At 25.7% G+C, this 19,711-nt stretch overlaps 4 protein-coding genes across 15 annotated transcripts; 2 read left to right on the top strand and 2 right to left on the bottom strand.

The window, feature by feature from the left end:
• Positions 1-100: 100 nt before the first annotated feature.
• Positions 101-3,123, top strand: LOC122571838 (lysM and putative peptidoglycan-binding domain-containing protein 1). 6 transcript variants are annotated; one of them, XR_006318245.1, is made up of 6 exons: positions 121-396; positions 469-755; positions 848-988; positions 1,056-1,183; positions 1,286-1,671; positions 1,781-3,123. XR_006318245.1 is itself a non-coding variant. In XM_043736064.1 (5 exons), the coding sequence occupies exons 2-5, from the start codon at positions 579-581 to the stop codon at positions 1,524-1,526; spliced, it is 687 nt and encodes a 228-aa protein (XP_043591999.1). In that variant the 5' UTR covers positions 101-256; positions 469-578; the 3' UTR covers positions 1,527-3,123. The 6 variants fall into 6 exon arrangements, 5 of the variants coding, with proteins under 5 accessions (XP_043591999.1, XP_043592000.1, XP_043591997.1 ...); XM_043736064.1 differs by having other exon boundaries at positions 101-256; positions 1,286-3,123; XM_043736065.1 differs by having other exon boundaries at positions 121-363; positions 1,286-3,123.
• Positions 3,124-4,308: 1,185 nt separating this feature from the next.
• Positions 4,309-5,844, bottom strand: LOC122571839 (trafficking protein particle complex subunit 3). The gene is made up of 3 exons (XM_043736067.1): positions 5,638-5,844; positions 4,906-5,421; positions 4,309-4,336 (listed from the first exon to the last, which is right to left on the bottom strand). Exons 1-2 carry the CDS (start codon positions 5,674-5,676, stop codon positions 4,924-4,926), a joined length of 537 nt encoding a protein of 178 aa, XP_043592002.1. The 5' UTR covers positions 5,677-5,844; the 3' UTR covers positions 4,309-4,336; positions 4,906-4,923.
• A 251-nt stretch (positions 5,845-6,095) lies between these two features.
• On the bottom strand, positions 6,096-8,732 carry LOC122572081 (all trans-polyprenyl-diphosphate synthase PDSS2). The gene is made up of 6 exons (XM_043736665.1): positions 8,410-8,732; positions 7,485-7,961; positions 7,271-7,399; positions 6,984-7,185; positions 6,488-6,910; positions 6,096-6,397 (listed from the first exon to the last, which is right to left on the bottom strand). The coding sequence occupies exons 2-6, from the start codon at positions 7,820-7,822 to the stop codon at positions 6,242-6,244; spliced, it is 1,248 nt and encodes a 415-aa protein (XP_043592600.1). The 5' UTR covers positions 7,823-7,961; positions 8,410-8,732; the 3' UTR covers positions 6,096-6,241.
• A 566-nt stretch (positions 8,733-9,298) lies between these two features.
• Positions 9,299-19,607, top strand: LOC122571487 (iron-sulfur clusters transporter ABCB7, mitochondrial-like). Of its 7 annotated transcripts, none has more exons than XR_006318087.1 (13): positions 9,299-9,624; positions 11,645-11,878; positions 11,937-12,144; positions 12,253-12,419; positions 12,489-12,767; positions 13,564-13,738; positions 13,815-13,972; positions 14,041-14,204; positions 14,275-14,404; positions 14,508-14,783; positions 14,849-15,123; positions 16,269-16,378; positions 16,839-16,912. XR_006318087.1 is itself a non-coding variant. In XM_043735298.1 (13 exons), the coding sequence occupies exons 2-12, from the start codon at positions 9,880-9,882 to the stop codon at positions 15,098-15,100; spliced, it is 2,301 nt and encodes a 766-aa protein (XP_043591233.1). In that variant the 5' UTR covers positions 9,484-9,624; positions 9,864-9,879; the 3' UTR covers positions 15,101-15,123; positions 15,761-15,934. The 7 variants fall into 7 exon arrangements, 6 of the variants coding, with proteins under 6 accessions (XP_043591229.1, XP_043591232.1, XP_043591233.1 ...); XM_043735298.1 differs by lacking the exons at positions 16,269-16,378; positions 16,839-16,912 and adding exons at positions 9,864-10,137; positions 15,761-15,934 and having other exon boundaries at positions 9,484-9,624; XM_043735294.1 differs by lacking the exons at positions 16,269-16,378; positions 16,839-16,912 and adding an exon at positions 15,761-16,006.
• Positions 19,608-19,711: the final 104 nt, after the last annotated feature.

Genomic DNA, 19,711 nt, shown 5'->3' with positions numbered 1-19,711 from the left:
GTGAAGCCTTTTTAAATTAATAGCAGCTAGCACTGATTTGACTTGCGCGCGTATATATATCTGTGTAACGCCCTTTGACTGTCCAATCAAAACGAAGCATATATTATCATTCAGGTTAAAGAATATCTATAAATTATTATCACGTTGATCAGCTGAGAGAACATTCTAAGTGTAGTTGTAACTAGTTACATATTGTAGCTGAAATTATAAATTTAGAAAATACAACTATTATAAAGGAAATATATTGAAGTAAAATGTATGTCTTTCAATGATTTTGTATGTACTCATATTTTGGAAGATATTATAATTTGTTAGGCAAATTAGAGTTCAGATCCTACTAATAACAATATTTCATATATTTTGGTAAATTACATGATATTTTACTTGTGTCAAAAAGTGGGTGATATTTATTTATATTACTGAAACGTTTATAAAATGTGAACTGAATCCTGTTAAATATTCGTATAGGTTATGTGATTATGTTGTTTAAAGTGTATCCAAATTCCTTGTCCATAAATATTAAAGAGTGATATGGTTGTTGCGCTTTATAAGCGCTAGTACTATTTTAAAAATTAAGAATGGAGCGAAATGGGGCGAGGGAGATGGAAGAACGAATGTGCATAAGAGATACTGGGAAGACATTGAAAAAATATGGTAGTACAGCTAAACATATTACACGAAATGAAAATTTATTAAAACATACTGTATCAACAACTGATACTCTTCAAGGAATTGCTTTAAAATATGGAGTTACAGTATGTATCCTTTATCTTATTTCACTATTGTATAACTGACAATGAGCAATTAAATATATATAGTACATTTCATGTATTTTTATTTTTTTTAGACTGAACAGATAAGAAGAGCTAACAGATTATGGGCTTCTGATAGTTTATTTTTACGGGAACATTTGTTTATTCCTGTCAATCCAGAAAGCCCATTGTCATTGGACAATACTGACGAAATTGAACATAATATAGTTCAAAATGTATATACCTTCTTATATTATTAGTAAGATATTATTTAATATTGCATAAGATAAAATATATTTTTAGGTTTCTAGTCCATCTTCAATAACATTATCTATGGATGATGATAGTTCAGTTAATGACTTTTTAGCTAAAATGGATTCTTCTATAGCCAGTGCTAAAAGAGATGTTAAACGTACTCAGGGGAACAGTGAGTAAGTCATTTACTAATATTTAATGAATAATATTAATTGTACATTTACAATTTAAACCACAAAAAATTTCGTATATAAATTAATTAATGAATTACACTTCAGATTTTGCACTGAGGATAGTGATATCTATGTACAATCACATAGAGCATCTTCTAAATTACGTAACTCGCTTCCTATAACTTCAAATACACATACAATACCACCTGCTTCAGAACCATTAAGACCATCATCTTCTAGTGATATGCATAATTTTCCAACTGCTGTAGTTATGACTCAGGGCAGGAAAGTAAAAACATCATTACAAAGACTTCAGCAGCAACAAGATGAAATATTCCAGTTGTAGCAACTAAATTTTATTAGACTGTAATATGTTTAATATTGACAATGTCATTAAAGAGCTTGAACAAAAGATATATTGAATACCAAACGATGTACTGGAAATAGTAGAAGACTATTGCATATTTAAAATTGGTTGATCCAATATTAATGTAAGTTATATTCATTTCTTTTTTCATAAATTTTTTATGATATTTTTATCATATATTATAAATATTAGAAACATTTGTAAAAGATAATTGATCGTTTCTATTCTTGTAGTCTGAGTACGATCAACAATGGATCAACTAGCTCTCGTATTGTCCAAGCATATTTTTAAAATAGTTCAAATGATATTTCTTAGTGAACCATATGTGCCTTTAATCCAAGTCGATTGTGTACTATTTCTGTTATTTTTATAAAATATCTTATGTTTTATATATGACATTAAGTTTATGATTTTCCCGAGATCAATTTATCCAATTTTATTGCGAATGATAACATGTACTCTTAGATTGTTTATAATTTTGCTGGCCATAGAATTTTATTCGATTATGTCTTTTTTGTGACCTCAATTATATAACAAAAGTATGAGAGGGCAGATAGAAAAGTTTTTGGAGTGAAAATAACAATAACAGATAAAGCAATTCCTAGCGACGATTCCGGAAACTTTTCGATCTTCTCCTTGGAACTCTTATAGAAATTATAATTTAAAATATTAATATAATTAAATATTATACTCTCTTACGGTACAAGTCCACTTTCTAAATTATTGTTTGATCTTCCTTAAAACGTTGTCGATATTATTTATTTATTTAATCTATTTTGTTCTTAAAAACATTAAATACAAAATTAGATAAATAAATACAGCTTGGATAACAAAGAGTTCGTTTGTGTAGAAAATATTCTAATTATTATTTTAGGGACAAATAATACGAAATATTATTAAAATTAATATGAATGCTCAATCTTTAGTTACAATTACATAATAAATGATATTTATAATTCGGTGATATTTATAATCAGTAATCCTCATTATAAAATTTAATAAATTCAAAAACTATCGTCGTTTGAGAATAGTTTATATATAATGCACAAATGACTTTAGTATGAATTATATTGAAATATTAATAAACTGGTTTCATTAAATTTAAAAGATAAATTTTTGCTTCTGAAATTATCATTAAAATTTTTAAATGAATGTTAGTGATATAAAAATAATTATTCCATTTACAAGAGCTAATAAATATAAAATTTATATTGATTACGTTAATATAGATCATTTGCAATTATTTTTGGAGTTATATAAATTTATTGTTGATGCCATTAATAAAGATTTTACAGAAGAAAATACGGTACCTGTTAATATTGTCTATATTGTGTAGTTAACATTTTGTTCATTGTTATATAATAACATTATCTATCCAAATATTCATTATATGTTATTATTGTTATATTATTTATACATATTAATGTATTATGTACTATGTAAGAGCAACTATAAATTGGTATAGCAAAAGAATTGAAGTTCAATGAACAAGTGATAAATTTAGTTTAAATAGTTATATATATATAGAAAGAGAGAGAGAGAGAAACAATAAATTTTACAGTTTATATTAAACAAATGTATGGTCTAACTTATTTTTTCACTTTGTTATGAATACATAACAATCAATTCAAGTCATTTTTAATGCTATGCATTAGTAGTTAATTATAAATACTTTAAGTAAAAATTGTTTAATGTGTATGATATAATTTGTTCATTGTGTAGCATAAAATACTAATTGTGCTGTATATAAAATGTACACATTTAGCATTTATATTTATTTAGATTTTTAGATGCACGTGCATGTATATGTGTATGTATATATGTTTATATATATATATACACAATACATATTAAAAAGTATTCAATTGTTATGTATAAATGTAAAATAGAAATTATCTGTTAATAAAGTAATTTACATTTAAATATACAATCAAAAGTACTTAAAACAAATATTGCAAATAAATCAAATAAAAATAAGGAAAAACTTAATTTGCTTTACGTTTCTATATTGTAGAGATAAAAATTGATGAGTGGCAGTAATTATTAAATTATTCATATAGTTAAGTACATTTATAATACTTTATTTATTTATTATACTAATTTATTTAATTAATTATTATTGTTACATTTATTTATTAATTCCTTTATTTATTTGTATGTTATTTGTGTATAAAATTAATATGTGAAATAGAACTCAAGATTATATAATTATTATTAAATAATAAAATCATTATGTGAGATGAATTTGGAATGTATTAGATTTATTTAAGATGAAACAAAATATCTACTTTGCTATTAGTTATTTTGACTGGTAGTGTAATAAATTTACTGCAGTTACATTTTAACTCATTTATGAAGTTAAATGTACCTATACGATTATTACAATTTGGACAATGAAGTCTACCTTTCGTCCAAGATTCCTGTAAAAGATGCGCATACCATTTTATATAGGTTTTAGATAGAAGTTTTAAAATTTACCTGTACTATTTTCATTTATGTGATATTTATATTTTATGCACTATTAAATATTCCGAAGAATATTTGTAATCACATATAATAATACTATATTGTCAATAACATAGTTTTAAAAGAAACTTTACTTGATTTATAGCATATTCAACCCATTTAGGCAGCTTTTCCATTGAGATATATGAACAAGATTCAGAATCATTTGCTTCACATCCAACATCCATAGGATTTTTCTTGACTTCATTATGGGAAGTAAATAATAACATAGATTCATTATTAGAAAGATTTTTTCTACAACGTTTGCACTTCACTTCCATAACCTGTAAAAAGAGAATATATTATATTACAAATGTTTGATGCATTTGTCAATATTTGGTCCATTAATTAATTTAAGTAATTTTACATAAGTTAATTTTACTTCAGTAAATATTATAGAAGCAGAACGTTAGAGGTTATGAATATATAAAAGAAAGACTTTATAAAAAAATTATTAGAAAGAAGTCTATATACTAGAAACATATTAGTATAGGTTAAAAACTGACGTAAAAAATGTCTATACACAGTTTAATTATATTTTTTTTTGCCATAATCATATATACTCAATGTAAAAAATTAATTTAAATTATTTTATAATATTCGTATTATTAAATAAATAATTTAGATAAAAATATATTTTTCATTTACATACTTATTAACAGACATGTATAAAAAAACTTTTCTATATAAAGTATTTAAGCATTAAAGAAATCACATTATATATATATATATTTATTTTTATGCGTTGATTACATTATTATAGTTATTTACGAACATTAAATTAATAAATTTATGAATGTTATAAAATATATATATAATGAAAAATGTGCACAATGTATAACTTTACATATACCTTTAATAACAAGATTATTTAATCTTCACCTGCTGGGATAGCATCTTCTAATCTTTTAATAAATTTAACGCGTAATTCAGTTACATTATCATTTTTTAGTTGATCTTGTACAAACCAACAGGCGATCTCCATTTGTACCATTTCACAAGCTCCCCTTAATACTCCAATTAATACATTACAATATTTTAAATTTAAACAATGATCTGGTAATTCAACAAATTCTGTTAATGGGTTTGCTTCAAAACATAAAGAAAATTCATCACCAGCAGCACTCCAATTTGTGATCGTCGGTGTTATTCCCAAAAATATTTTAAACCCAGTTTGTATTTTCTCAGCTGTATCTCGAAAGTCATAACATCGACCAGATCCAGTTCGAGCTAAGAAATCTTCTATTAAACGAATTCCCATATTATAACCCATTCTTTCCAGCTGTTTGTTTACATCTTCTACATTTTCATAATCCTTTAGTAATTGGGCTACCAATGCTCCATATGTCAATGTAAACAATTCAGAATTCTGAAATTTATTATTATATATAAATTAGCGTCATACTTAATATATCTTTCACATAAAATGAAATTACATATAACTACATATTAAACATTATTCCTAACCTCACTTATAATTTAACATCTATCTTTTAATGATTATTCGTCAACAGAATAGAATTTATATAATATATAATCTAAATGCCTTGTAAAAATTAATAAAGCAATATAGTGATATACTCACAACTTTTTTTGAGTCAAGTTTCGTGCCTGCTCGTGACATATTTATATATGTTGTGTACGGTTCTTCAATCGGCTATGGTTGACAGAGTCGATATTCGCCATTTAATTTTTAATTTATTATCAAATTATTTATACCTTTATAATTATGCTAAATAATTACAAAGATCTAAACTATTTTATATTATTTAGCGAAATGTTTATATAATGTACAATAATTTATTAGAAATTGAAATATTATTAGCTTATATACACAACTACATCGTTTCTTCGTAAATATGTGTATCAAATAGTAAAATAATAATAATAATAATAAAAATAAATACGGTATTGGGTATTAAATGTAAATAACACATTTGTTTAAATATTTATTTATTATAAAATGTAACAATCTTATTATATATATTATACATATTTTTCAATTTTATCTCAATTATATATATATATTGCAATTTAAATAATATTTTATTTAAATATTATTATATAATATAGACAAAATATAAATTTCATAAGTATATTAAAACTGAAAACTTAAAATAGGACGGAGTCCTCAAACTGATCTTTGGGCAATTATATAAAATATATTACTTTTTAATTGAAATTATTGTTCAGAAATCCCCCATAGCTGCAATAATATTATATAATGCTGTTCTTGCATCATTCTTTTCAAATACACTTAAAACTTCCATTGCCCTTTGTGAATGTCTTTTCTGTAATTGTTTTGTTAATTCTACTCCAGGTCCCATCATAACAATTTTATGAATCTGCATATTAAATTCTTAAAATGACTTATTTCATAAATGGAAAACAAATTATTACACATTTGAAAATATGTTTACATTTGATACACTTACCTTAACATAATCTACATTATTTACAGATTCCAAACCTTTATCAATTTCTGTCAAAATTGATGGGTCATGTTCAATATGAAACATAATTGGTGCAGAACACAGATTGAATGTTACATTTTGATCTTTTGTAATAAATGGACCTAAATCTAAGCAAGCTTGCCAAGCCAACGCTAAGTGTTTTCCAAAATTGTAACCTTGTTCCTGTATTTCATTGCTGTGTCCTGCTAATTTTAATGCACCTTTACAAGACTTTCCTAATAAGGCACCAGCACTTAAAACATTTCTAAGGGTCCATTCCTTTACTGCATAATCCTTACGATCTTCGGGTGGTATAGAAGGTAAAGGATTATTTTGGTTATCTCTACGTCCTACAAATTCTGCCTCTGCTAAGTCTCTCACAGCACTTGACATTAATTCAACAATCTGAATGTGATTATAATATAAAATATAGTACAAATAATTTATATAAATCAAACTACCTAATTTTTATACATACATCTTGATTGCGAAGATTTGCTAATTCAGCACAAGAATTTGCCAATAAATAATCCCCACTTAGTAGTGCAATTTTATTACCAAAATTCATATCATTCAATTCTGATGTTTCTAGATAAACATCAGATTCTATATTTACTAAACCTTTGTGAACAAGATGACTAGTACGTATCATTTCAGTTACTTCTGCTAAAGCTCTTTGACTAAATAAAAATTCGTTTAATATTATTTTTGTTACAAATTTATGATGCTTTAAAATTTTATATTATTAAGAGCTATAATAAATACCTGTGTAATACACCTGCTGCTTTGTCTTCCTCCATATCATCTACGCCTAAGTGACCAGCAGCTTTTGAAATTAACAATACAATAAGACCCCATGCTTGCATGTTGTTACGTCCATTATAAATAACACTTCTATAATAAATTTGTATAAATGTTGATATAGAGAAGAACTAATAGTATTGTAGATTTATAAGAAATACATTAATAAAATTCTTACTTGGCTGTTTTTAACAAAGGATGATTAGATCCTACTAGTTTTCTCAAATGCAAAGCTACATTTGCTATTTCATCGCTTAAGAGCCACCGTAAACTTAAAAATGACGTTGGATATCCAACAATTTTCTCCGCTTCTGAAACAGCTCTGTTCCAATCTGGCTTTTGACTTCCTGCAAGCTTTGCTTCAATCTTGTTGGGTTGATGTAAATGGAATCTGTTTTGTGTTGAAATGTGCATATTTCTTTGTCTTTCACAATTCACATTATGATCACTGCATAAGATTCCTCTGGTTATATTTCTATTTCTCAATAAATTAAATGTAATTTTGTTCGTAGACATTTTTGTACTGCACACACCCGTGGAATTCGTTTTCTCTCGACATTAACATTAGTCACACATTCAACAGGTATAACGCACATGATTAACATTTCAGGCTTTCACTTTTGACCTTATTCTTAAAAGATATCATGTGATATGTCTTTAGGTATAAAAAGTTATTCATTTTTCATCATGGAAAGTCATTAAACAAATATATATCTTATATATTTATACATGGTTTTATAATACATTTTATTGAGGTCGTTAAATTAAATAGAGCAATGTACATGAATTATTTTATATAAGAAGGTAATGTTTTAATCATGGACCGTACTTCTACATCTATGGTTTAGTATGCAAAGAGTATGCAGAGAGAATATGTAGAGAATTAGGATGAAATTAGTGTTGCAGGAACGTTTCTATATTATGTCTATTCTCATGGTATTTAAACTTATCCACAATTATGCAGTTATATGAAATTGTTAATTTTATATTGTATAAGTTAAGAAAACAAAACAATAAGCGGAAAAGTACAAATGTAATGCAATAGAAATATGAGAATGAAACACCGAGAATATAAAGAAAAATGAAGTAACGTAAAAAGTTACTAAGGATTAAAGATTGAGAAAATTGTAATATAAAGATATAGATATGGGCATAGATCTATGGAGACCGAAGACCGAGCAATAACTAACGGAGGTGATGCTGTTTCCGGGGAGCAGGGAACGTGATACGTGGGGCCGCATAGATGATTGGTTGTGATTGCGCAAGCGTAATCTTATCCTTATCAAGTAAAAATGAATCAGTGTAACTGGTTAACTGATTTATTTTCCCCTTCTGATATACATCATTAAGTGAGTGATCAATGATCAATGCAGCCCCAATTATCACATGACTTTGTTTCCCGCTCCCCGGAAGCAACTAAGTTTGCACTCAATCACTATATGAATTCCTATGTCTATATACGAAGCAATCGTAATATGAAGCAGGAAATTGCACAGTAAAGATTGTATTCATCGAAACAAAATGAGAGCAAACAACTCTCCTAAACGCCATCTCCAGATAGAATAACGTACTGTTAGGATTGAAAACGTAAGTATCCGATACATGCTGGAGAAGGAAATAAACTGAAATTGAAACTGTAAAATTGTTTTGTCAAATTATATATGTATCAAATGTATCTTCTTAAGCAAATTAAAAAATATTGTTTAAATTACATATATATGATTTAATTTACATATATATATGATTTAATAAATAATTTGATTTAGAGAAGAAAAGATGTATCATAGATATATGTATAAAGGCAATCATGTATAAATATAAATCATATAATCTAATAAAAATACCATCTTAATCCTTAGCATTACCTTTCTAAATATTACCAGAGAGGAATTCCCTCTCTGATATTACCTACTATTTGTACGTATGTTGAACATATAAATTGTAGATGGATAGTATTTCTCTCTGATAGCACATATATGTATATTCAGTCAGAGACTCTAAATGCATATACATATAATAGCACACTTGTATAGCCAGTAGCCGGTGTGGGTTATTAGATTTGTATTTTTATCATGATCTAATAATCTAATTTGTGAATTTTGCTTTTGTATTGCCATTTGTGAATAAATATTTCTAGCATAATGTTAAGTATTATTCTATGTCGCTGCATGTTACGGACTGGATATAATGAAAAAAAACTCTGGATCAGATCATTTGTAACGTGTTCAATTAAATCACGAAGACAAATTACTTATCGCGAAGAAGTTTTATCTCACATTTTGACACGTACTCTAATATACCCTGCCATTGGAATTAGGGTAATATTTTTAATTTACTACCTTCATAAAATATTATAAACATTAATCAAGGATTTATAACAATGTTTTTTTGAAATATTGGGTGTTTACTAATTCTCCAATTATTATTGTATCAAGTTTAAATCATGGAAATAAGTTAAATGTCTATTAATTAATAATAAATAAATAACATATAACATGTTAAGTAATGTTAATTAAGCAGGTATTTATTTCAAAGCATCTCTTTATTGCTTCTGCAGATATAACATTTACATAATGGGTAGAACTTCAAGAAAACGTCATCAAAAGAAGAAGCTAAATAAAGAAATAGCAGAAAATACAGAAGACAGTTTAATGCATCTTAGATCTTGGTTATTAACAAAGAATTGTTCATCAGTTTATGATCTCACTCCATTTAACTTTCTTATTACAGGACGAGGATTAAAAACATTAAAAGACATTAAAATTAATGATATATTGATCAAATTACCTTATGAAATCTTAATAACAACATGTACATTATCTCAAAGCAATGTCAGTGTTTTATTTTCAAATACTGAGCATTATAGTGCTCAATGTTTATTAGCAATATTTATTTTGTACGAATCACATTTAGGAAGTGCTTCAAAATGGTATCACTATATTGATAGTTTGCCACGAAATCTAACAAATCCAGATTTTTGTACGCAAAAAGAAAAGAATTTGTTACCAACATTAATTACAGATTATATGAATGAGTGCCATAAAATACATAATGATTTTCGATTATTAATTAGATCTATGAATAATTTGAAGTTAAATGGAGAATCTCATTGTCCTCATTGCAACTTACACCTTAAAAAAATAATTACATTTGAAAGATACAAATGGGCATATTATATTGTTAATACAAGAGCTGTATACATAGATGCAGCTGAAATTGAGAAAAATCAAGATATTACTATTAATATAAAACAACCAAATAATTTAGCCTTAGCACCATTTTTAGACTTATTTAATCATAATATACATACCATAACACATGCATCTGTAGTTATAAATAAAAATAGGAATAAATTTTATCAAATTACTACCTTAAATTCATTTAATTTAGGATCACAAGTTTTTATCAATTATGGTGCACATAATAGTCTTAAATTATATGTCCATTATGGCTTTTTTATATCAGATAATCCATTAGATGAAATTTATTTTGATATTTCTGATGTAAAAGTTTGTTTTGATGTCCCAAAACTTAAATTGGATTTCATTATTTCTAATAATTTACAACAAAACATGGCATTTACAAGAGATGGCTTAAATTATAATGCACTCTGTACATTATTCATAATGAATACAAAATTACAGAAAGATCATTGGAATGCAAAATTATATGGAAATTCATTTAAGTCAGAGGATATAATAGACATATATAATATAGCAAAACCAATTTTAAATTTGAAAAAAAATGGACTACTAAATCATTTGACTACTATGAAAAAACTGAAAAATTATACACAATGTTTTTCAATTGCAATAAATCTTGTAGAAGAATATATTACAATATTAAATGAATCATATAATAGTCTGTGTACATTTCACTAATTTGATGAAAATATATAATTGATAACATAAAGATATAATTTGTAATATGTATATAGAAGAATGTTTGTAAAAGAGTCATTTAGAAACTAAACTTATAAACTATATAAATTAATAAACTAATATGTACTGAGAATTTCTTAATTTTTCCAGAATACGTGATTAGATTTCTGTTTCAGGTACCAAATAATTAATTTTGATAGAATTGATTAGTTTGAGTTTTGTATGACTCATATTCAAATAATTTATACCTTTACACTATTTTAATAAAAACAATAGCATTATTCATTAAATTTTATTTGTTTTTCTACCATGTGAAATAAGATATATCTTCATTTATTTATAATTTTGAACAAAATATTTTTGCATTTGACAAATTATTAATAGTATCTAAGGAATCTTTAAAATGTTTAATAATATTTTTTATTAATGTTCAATACAAGTTTAATTATTTTTATAGTGTTGCAGTGGAAATGTAATTGATCGTACACAGAAAAAGAAATCTATTATAAGTTCTGTTAAATTTCCATTGGTAATACCTGGATTTACTGGGGGAAAATCAGGACAACAAAAAAGAGATTGTTTTCATCCTGGTGTATCTAGTTTAAGCCATGAATCTATTGATATTCAAGAAAGGGAGGCAGTTAAATCTGCAAATATGATTAGAGCAATGCTTAGATATATTTGGCCAAAAGTAAGTTACCTTAGAGACCTAATTAATATTCTAATAACATAGCTATATCTATTCATAGGATGATCCAGATATTCGAAAAAGAGTTAAAATAGCCATGGGTTTACTTGTTGGTGCAAAAGCTCTAAATGTTGGCGTTCCTTTCATTTTTAAATGTGCAATAGATACTCTTAATACCCAACACATGGCAACTACTGGTAATGCCATTTTAAGTCTAGGAACTGCATCAGATACAGTTGCAACAGTAGCAACATCATTACTTATTGGATGTATGTACAAAAATCATATAAATTATTATTATAAAAAGAATATTCTTTCTAATTTATAAATTGTTGAGAGTAGATATTTTCTATTAATATTATCATATTGAAAAACAGATGGAGTAGCACGTGCTGGTGCAGCTGGATTTAGTGAATTGAGAAATGCAGTATTTGCAAAAGTTGCTCATCATTCTATTCGTAAAATAGCTAAAAATGTATTCTTACATTTACATAATTTAGACATGGCTTTTCATTTAGGTAGACAAACTGGAGCATTATCTAAAGTAAGATAATTTTATTGTTCCTATTTTTATTATTTGAAGTACTCATTTATTCAATACAAATTGTTGTAGACAATAGATAGAGGGAGTCGTGGTATAAATTTTGTATTAAATGCTATGGTATTTAATATTATTCCTACTGTCTTTGAATTATCATTAGTTAGTGCAGTCTTATATTTAAAATGTGGAGCAGAATATGCAAGTATTGCTCTTAGTTGTGTTGGAATTTATGCATTATTCACATTGGCTATTACTCAATGGCGAACGAAATTTAGAATTTTTATGAATCAGGCAGAAAATGAAGCAAGTAATAAAGCAATAGATTCACTTATCAATTATGAAACAGTAAAGGTATATTTCGTACTTTATTCATTTTTACAATCGAATGGGCTGCTGTAATAAAGAGGCAGCTCCACTTTAAGATAATTTGAGCAAATCAACAAAAATCAAGTACTGCTTGAAACATGTTATAAATTTATGGTCAATCTATATACATGTTAATGTACTTTTACACTAAATATAAAATCTATATGTTTCTTATTGTTCAATAAATAAGATTTTCCTTTTGTGCCAAAAATAGAAACAAAATAGTAAAGTACTAAAAGAATTAAAGAAATTTAAAAAGAGATTATATTTTATTATAATCATGACTATAATGATTAATGCATTTAAAAAGAATGATATTCGAAGTATATGGTATAGAATCATCTTCAAATAACTTATCCTCTCAGAAGCCTATCGTCAGAATTGTCTGAAGTTTTCTGGTTTTGTTATAGAACCATATCTTATTTTCTGCAACGTATTTCTTTGCAAGTTCTAACAGGCCTTTATATTTTGAAGCTTTTAATGGTAAGAAGTTTTTATATGTTGATTGAAGATTATTCATTATTATAAATGTTTGCTTTTTGATATTGAACATTTTTACTTGTTCAAATTCATTCTCAATGTATTTAGTTGTGTCTCTTTACTTGGAGCTAATTCCTTTTTCCACTAAGTCTAAGATCACATTTTTTTTAATGAAACGAAATGAAAAAAAGTAGAGCTGCCTTCTTCTTGCTGCAAATCCTTCAATTATGATATTTATATTTCTATACAATTCTAGTATTTGTACTGTATAAATAATTTATTTTTATATCTTTTATGTTAGTATTTTAATAACGAAAAATTTGAAGCTGAAAGATATGACGAATCGTTAAAGAAATATGAAATTGCATCACTTAAAACAAGTACAAGTCTAGCAATGCTAAATTTTGGACAAAACGCTATATTTAGCGCTGCACTTAGCTTAATAATGGTACTAGCATCCAATAATATTATAGAGGGTAATTTTTTAATGTTTACAATATATATAACATAAAGTGTAAATTTTGATGTAATATTTAAATGAATCAAATGTAGGTACCATGACAGTAGGAGACTTAGTAATGGTTAATGGTCTTTTATTCCAACTATCAGTTCCTTTAGGATTTTTGGGTTCAGTATATCGTGAAGTTAGACAAGCTCTCATTGATATGCAAACTATGTTCACTTTGATGGCAATGAATACTGCTATTAAGGTACTTATACATACTTTCTAAGATTTATTGGTTATAAATAATTAATACAGTTTATGATATAATACCAGTCTAAAGAGAATGCAACGCACTTTCATATAACTTCAAAGAATTCGGATATTGAATTTAAAAACATTAGCTTTCACTATGTTGAAGGCAAGCCTATTTTTAAAGATATTAATTTTACTATTCCAAGTGGTAAAAAGATAGCTATTATTGGAGGATCTGGTTGTGGGTAAGTTTTAAATATAATATACATAATTTTTATAAAAGTAAAGTATTGATTAATAATATATGCATTTTAGTAAAACAACATTAGTAAGATTGTTATACCGATTTTTTGAACCACAATCTGGAGCTGTTTTTATAAATGGACACAATATCCGAGACATTGATTTAGATATCTTAAGAAAATCAATAGCAATTGTTCCTCAGGTAATTTTATTATTTATTATCAATTTAAATCATAAATTTTAATTAAAGAAAGATTTAGTAATATACATATAATTAAAATATAAAGATCAACAAATTATTCTAGGACACTGTTCTCTTTCATGAAAGTATCTTTTACAACCTCCATTATGGTAATTTATCTAAAAGTAAGGAGGATGTTTTTGAAGCTGCCAAAATGGCAAATTTACATGATTCCATTCTTAAATGGCCAAAAGGATATGATACACCTGTTGGAGAACGTGGTTTAAAGTTAAGTGGTGGTGAAAAGCAACGAGTAGCAATTGCTAGAGCAATTTTAAAAAATAGCCCAATATTAATTTTTGATGAAGCCACATCATCTCTAGATTCTATTACAGAACATGTAAGTTCCTATTATATGTTAAATGTTATTACTATAAATATTTAATTCTGATAACATACTTTCAGAATATTCTTGAAGCATTACGTAGAGCAACTGTTGGCCGGACTTCCATTGTTATAGCCCATCGATTATCTACTGTTATGGATTCAGATGAAATTTTTGTATTAGATAATGGTAGTTTGATTGAAAGAGGAACACATGACTCTTTATTAGCTGTGCCAAATTCTTTATATTGCAAATTGTGGGAAACACAACACATAGGAATGCTCAAATCTAGTCAAGAAAAAGATAATAACTGTAGAACTCCAGGAGTTTGAAACAGAAATTGTATAATGCACAGGTAATAATGTCATACAGTCTTGAACTTAAAATTAACCATTTGAACATACTGAGAAGTCTATATATATATATATATATATATATATCTAAATAATAGATTCTTATTTTTATAATTTTTTTTGTTTATTGTAATCTACAAAATGGGCCAAAAATATTTCCAAAAAGTCGACTTGATTCTAATTGAACATTTCCTAATTTTAATACAAAATTAATATTACGTAAGATTAAATATTTATTATTTAATGTATTATTGTATATTGTAAATGCAATTAGCAATGGTAAATTAGGCAAATTACTTGTAATAATAAAAATTTGTAACATAATAATATACATGTGCATTATATATAATATTTTTAATTTGTTACACAATTACAAGTCTGTGGTTAAATTTCCAAAATATAATTATTATCACAATTAATGTTTGAAAAGTATAGTCAATAGAACGAAAATAAAAAGATAAGTAAAAATTTATTATTATTACTATTCCTCTTTATTCTATGTATATATAGATTTATCACAAAATAGTAATATACGATATATAAATATTTTTAAATAAAATCGAAATATTTCATTCCTTATAAATATACATGCATTTGTCATTTACAAAAATATGTTTTTATGTATTTTCATTTGAACAGATTTCTTTAAATACATATAACTCTAAACAACATTGATTAGAGAAATGTTGTGCATTGGTTACCTTGGAAACCGGTTAAAAACAACTATGGATGCTGATTAGTCTTGAATAAGTTTGGATAATGATATAATAATTTGTTCTTATAAAAACTATGCTAGTTGTGATGTAGAATTTGCAAATAAAACATGCAAACTGAAGTTCCTACGTTGCCTGTAGTACACTTCAATGCCCATAAGAATCTCAATAGGTAATCATAGTAGTGCCAAGCATTTTATAAATATTTTGATGTATATTTGTGATGTAAATTGAGAACTGAATACTTTATATTATCATGACGATGTGTCTGTAACAAACATTTTAGTATATATGTATAGTGTTTTACAATTTAATTTTTTTTTATTTAATTTTTTCACATATAACATATTTGTGTTATTTACATATTCATTATATATTTAAATTGTATTTTCTACTATAAATCTTGAGAAATCTTGTGTATATATAATTTACAGAAAACAAAATTCTAACTTAGGAAGACCATCAGTGGAAACAAAAATTAATTCATCTCACAAAAATATAGCATATCTCTCCTCTAAGAAGAAAAACCTACATCCTTTACTTGGTTTGTATTAAAATTTCAATAAGAACTAATACATTAATTCATAAAACATTAATTAATAGGCACTTTATTTTACTACTAAAGGATTTATAGTATTTTTTTTAATGTTTAAATTAATGAAGTAATTATCAATGTCTTTTAAACATATATAATCCCTGGATGTTTAAAACAATCTTTTAATATTAATATTTAATATACAGTACGACCATATCAAAGTAATGTTCAACAATGTCCTTCTTTGGAACAATCAAAACCTAATAAGAGTAGCATTGAACAAAGAGTTCTGTCTGCAAAAATGTTACGTATTAAAGAGCTACAAAATCAGTTGGCGGATGCACACTATCGATTAAATGTAATGATTTCAAATTGTATCACATAAATTTACATATTTCTAAAATTCATGTATATATCACAAGTATATGTTAATTACAGGCATATTGAATATAATTATATATTTTCACAGGAATTAGCAACTGAAAACAAATTATTAAGAGCATTACAGAAAAGACAAGATTCTGCATTAAAACGTTATGAAGGAACAAATGCTGAACTTCCGCGGATTATTAATTCACATCATGAGGAATTAAGAGTACTTCAGATTAAATATAAAAAATTAAAAACTTTACAAAAAGAAACATGTAATTTATTAAAGGAAAAAGAAAATGAGCTTCAACAGTTACAGGTAGATATTAATATATATAACGTTTTCAAACAAAAAATGAAAATATCAATAGTTATATATTATCCCTTAGTCACAAAATAAGCATCTATTACAACTTAGTAAGGATCGTAATTTGGGAGAGAGAGAAAAGTTACAAATAGAAGTTTCTGATTTAAATCATAGAATACAACAACAACAAGATACCATACAGGTAATCTCATATTTGTAACTGATTTCTTTATAATATTAATATTTAATTATTAATATTTTAATTATTAATATTTATACATTTAATTATTTTATTAGACACTACATAAAAAACTAACTCTTGAAACTAAAAGTTTAAAACAACAATTGCATCTAGAAATTTCTAAGCGTAGAGAAACACAAAAACATTTAGATGAAACAACAGAAAAATTAAGATCTTTAGAAAATTTATTAGATAATAGAGAACGAAGATTATATTATAGTGGACAATTATTGTTTCCTGATAAGAATCGACGTTTTGGCACACAGTCTCTCACAAACCTGAGAGATATTAGGTATGTGGAAAATATAATACTAAACTAATGATTTCTTCATATTCGGTGATTTCTTCTAGCTCATCAAATCCATTAAAGATACCAAGTAAAAACAAAAAATGGCAAACAGATATCCAAAAAAACAGTTTGGTAAAGATAAATTTTATTGTATAATTGTGTATACTATTTATATCTTCTGAAAATAGATATTATGTTCATCTCATATTGATAACTTTTAGCCCATGCTTCATACATCTGAATTAAATGAAAAGAACATCAAAGCAGAGGAAAGGATAATTTCAAATCAAACTTTAGACTGTATAAAATCTGAAACAATGACAAATTTGGAACAAGTACGAAGATATCGTCTTCAAAAATCGCCATACAAAAATACATTGAATAATTCAGAAGAAAAATCCAGGGAAATAGATTTCGCTATAAACGAAAATTCAGAGTTTTCAATAGGTTTAGAAAAATCAGAACAATTAGAAAAACAACATGAAGAGGAAGAGAAATATCAAATAAGCGCAGTTAAATTTAGAAAAATATATAACAACCGAAAATGTCAAAATTTTATCAGTTCATCTGGAGGTAGTGAAAGCGAAAATGAAAATGAACATGAAAATGATAAAAATAATTATACGAATGCAACTAACAATTCTAAACAACTGCATGCAAGGTTTGTATGATTTGCATTTATTTTTATTTAAAATAATTATTTAATTGTAACATATTTTATTATCTTTCAGATTAATTAGCAGTGCAGATGACACTTCAGATTCAAAAGATTCTGATTGTAAATATAGAAATAAATTGAGGGTTTTAGTAAGAGAAAGAAAAAATTCCTATGTAAGTGATTCAGAAATAGAATCTGAAATAAGAAAACAATCAATTGAACATTACTTGACAGTGAATCATCAAAATGATACACTCAAATTAATTTCATCTGTTTATGACAATCAAGCTCATTATGACTCTGATAAAGAAACAGAAAAATTTACATCTTCAAAAAATATATTAAATGAATCACAGAATGTTTATCAATCTTTAATTGATGAAATGCATATACAAACTAAAAATATAGAAAATGAAAACATATATGCTCAATACGATATACACACAGAATATAGAAACTCAGAAAATATAGAAAACTATATGTTTGGACAAGCTCCATCTAAAATACAAGAATTTAATAATGTAAGTATGAAAAAAGATGATTTTAAAAATGAATCATCATTACAAACATATTCTAAAGATGAACATGATGTATCATTCAAAACTAATAATATAGAGCCAGTAGATATTGAATCAAAAATATCACACACAAATGAAACCCTTCTTAATGGTACACAAAAAAGATCTTCTACACAAGATTTATTAAATTCTTCACAGAATTTAAATAAAGCAACAATAAACAAAGTAGATACAACAGAAGTAGGAGTATTAAGTGAAAATATGCTGCTACAGAACTATAGTTTAGAAACAAAAAATAAATTAAATAAGAATGAATTTCAAAATGTTGATATGATTTCACACAATGTACAATCTCATGATAATGATTCAGCTCATGATATATTAGCTGATATTAGTACTATGTCTGAAAGCAATATAAAAACAAAAATGACAGATTATAACAAAGAAAAGTTACTAGCATCAATGAAAGCTATTGATAATAATGAAAACATTGAATTTCTAAACCAAGATTATGAAAAACATAATGTAACAAGAAGAAAGCAAATAATAGAAAATGTGTTCCCTGATTTACCATCCCACATGAAGAAAAAGCAAGAAATTATTAAAGATATATTTGATACTGATATAATTAAAAATGAATCAACAGATAATTGTAATAAATTACAGTGAAATATAAATGAAAAAAAGAGAAATCCCAAAATATCTGCAAGGTCAAAACATAGACTATATAAATAATTATAATATGTGTGTAACTATATTTTTTTTATAATACAGATATTACTATACATACATGTACATCTCTATTTTATGAGAGGTTAAGAACTTCTTATTTAATGTAATAAATTATTTAAGGATATGCTATTAAAATCTTTGTACATCCTTTACCCTAATTTTAGTTCTTTAATAAATATCTATTATATTAATAATTTAAGTGTCTATAAATTATTAGATTTTGCGGTT

This window comes from Bombus pyrosoma, linkage group LG10 (genome assembly GCF_014825855.1).
Source record: "Bombus pyrosoma isolate SC7728 linkage group LG10, ASM1482585v1, whole genome shotgun sequence".
Taxonomy (NCBI): Eukaryota; Metazoa; Arthropoda; class Insecta; order Hymenoptera; family Apidae; genus Bombus; species Bombus pyrosoma.
This window is presented reverse-complemented; position numbering and strand designations above follow the sequence as displayed.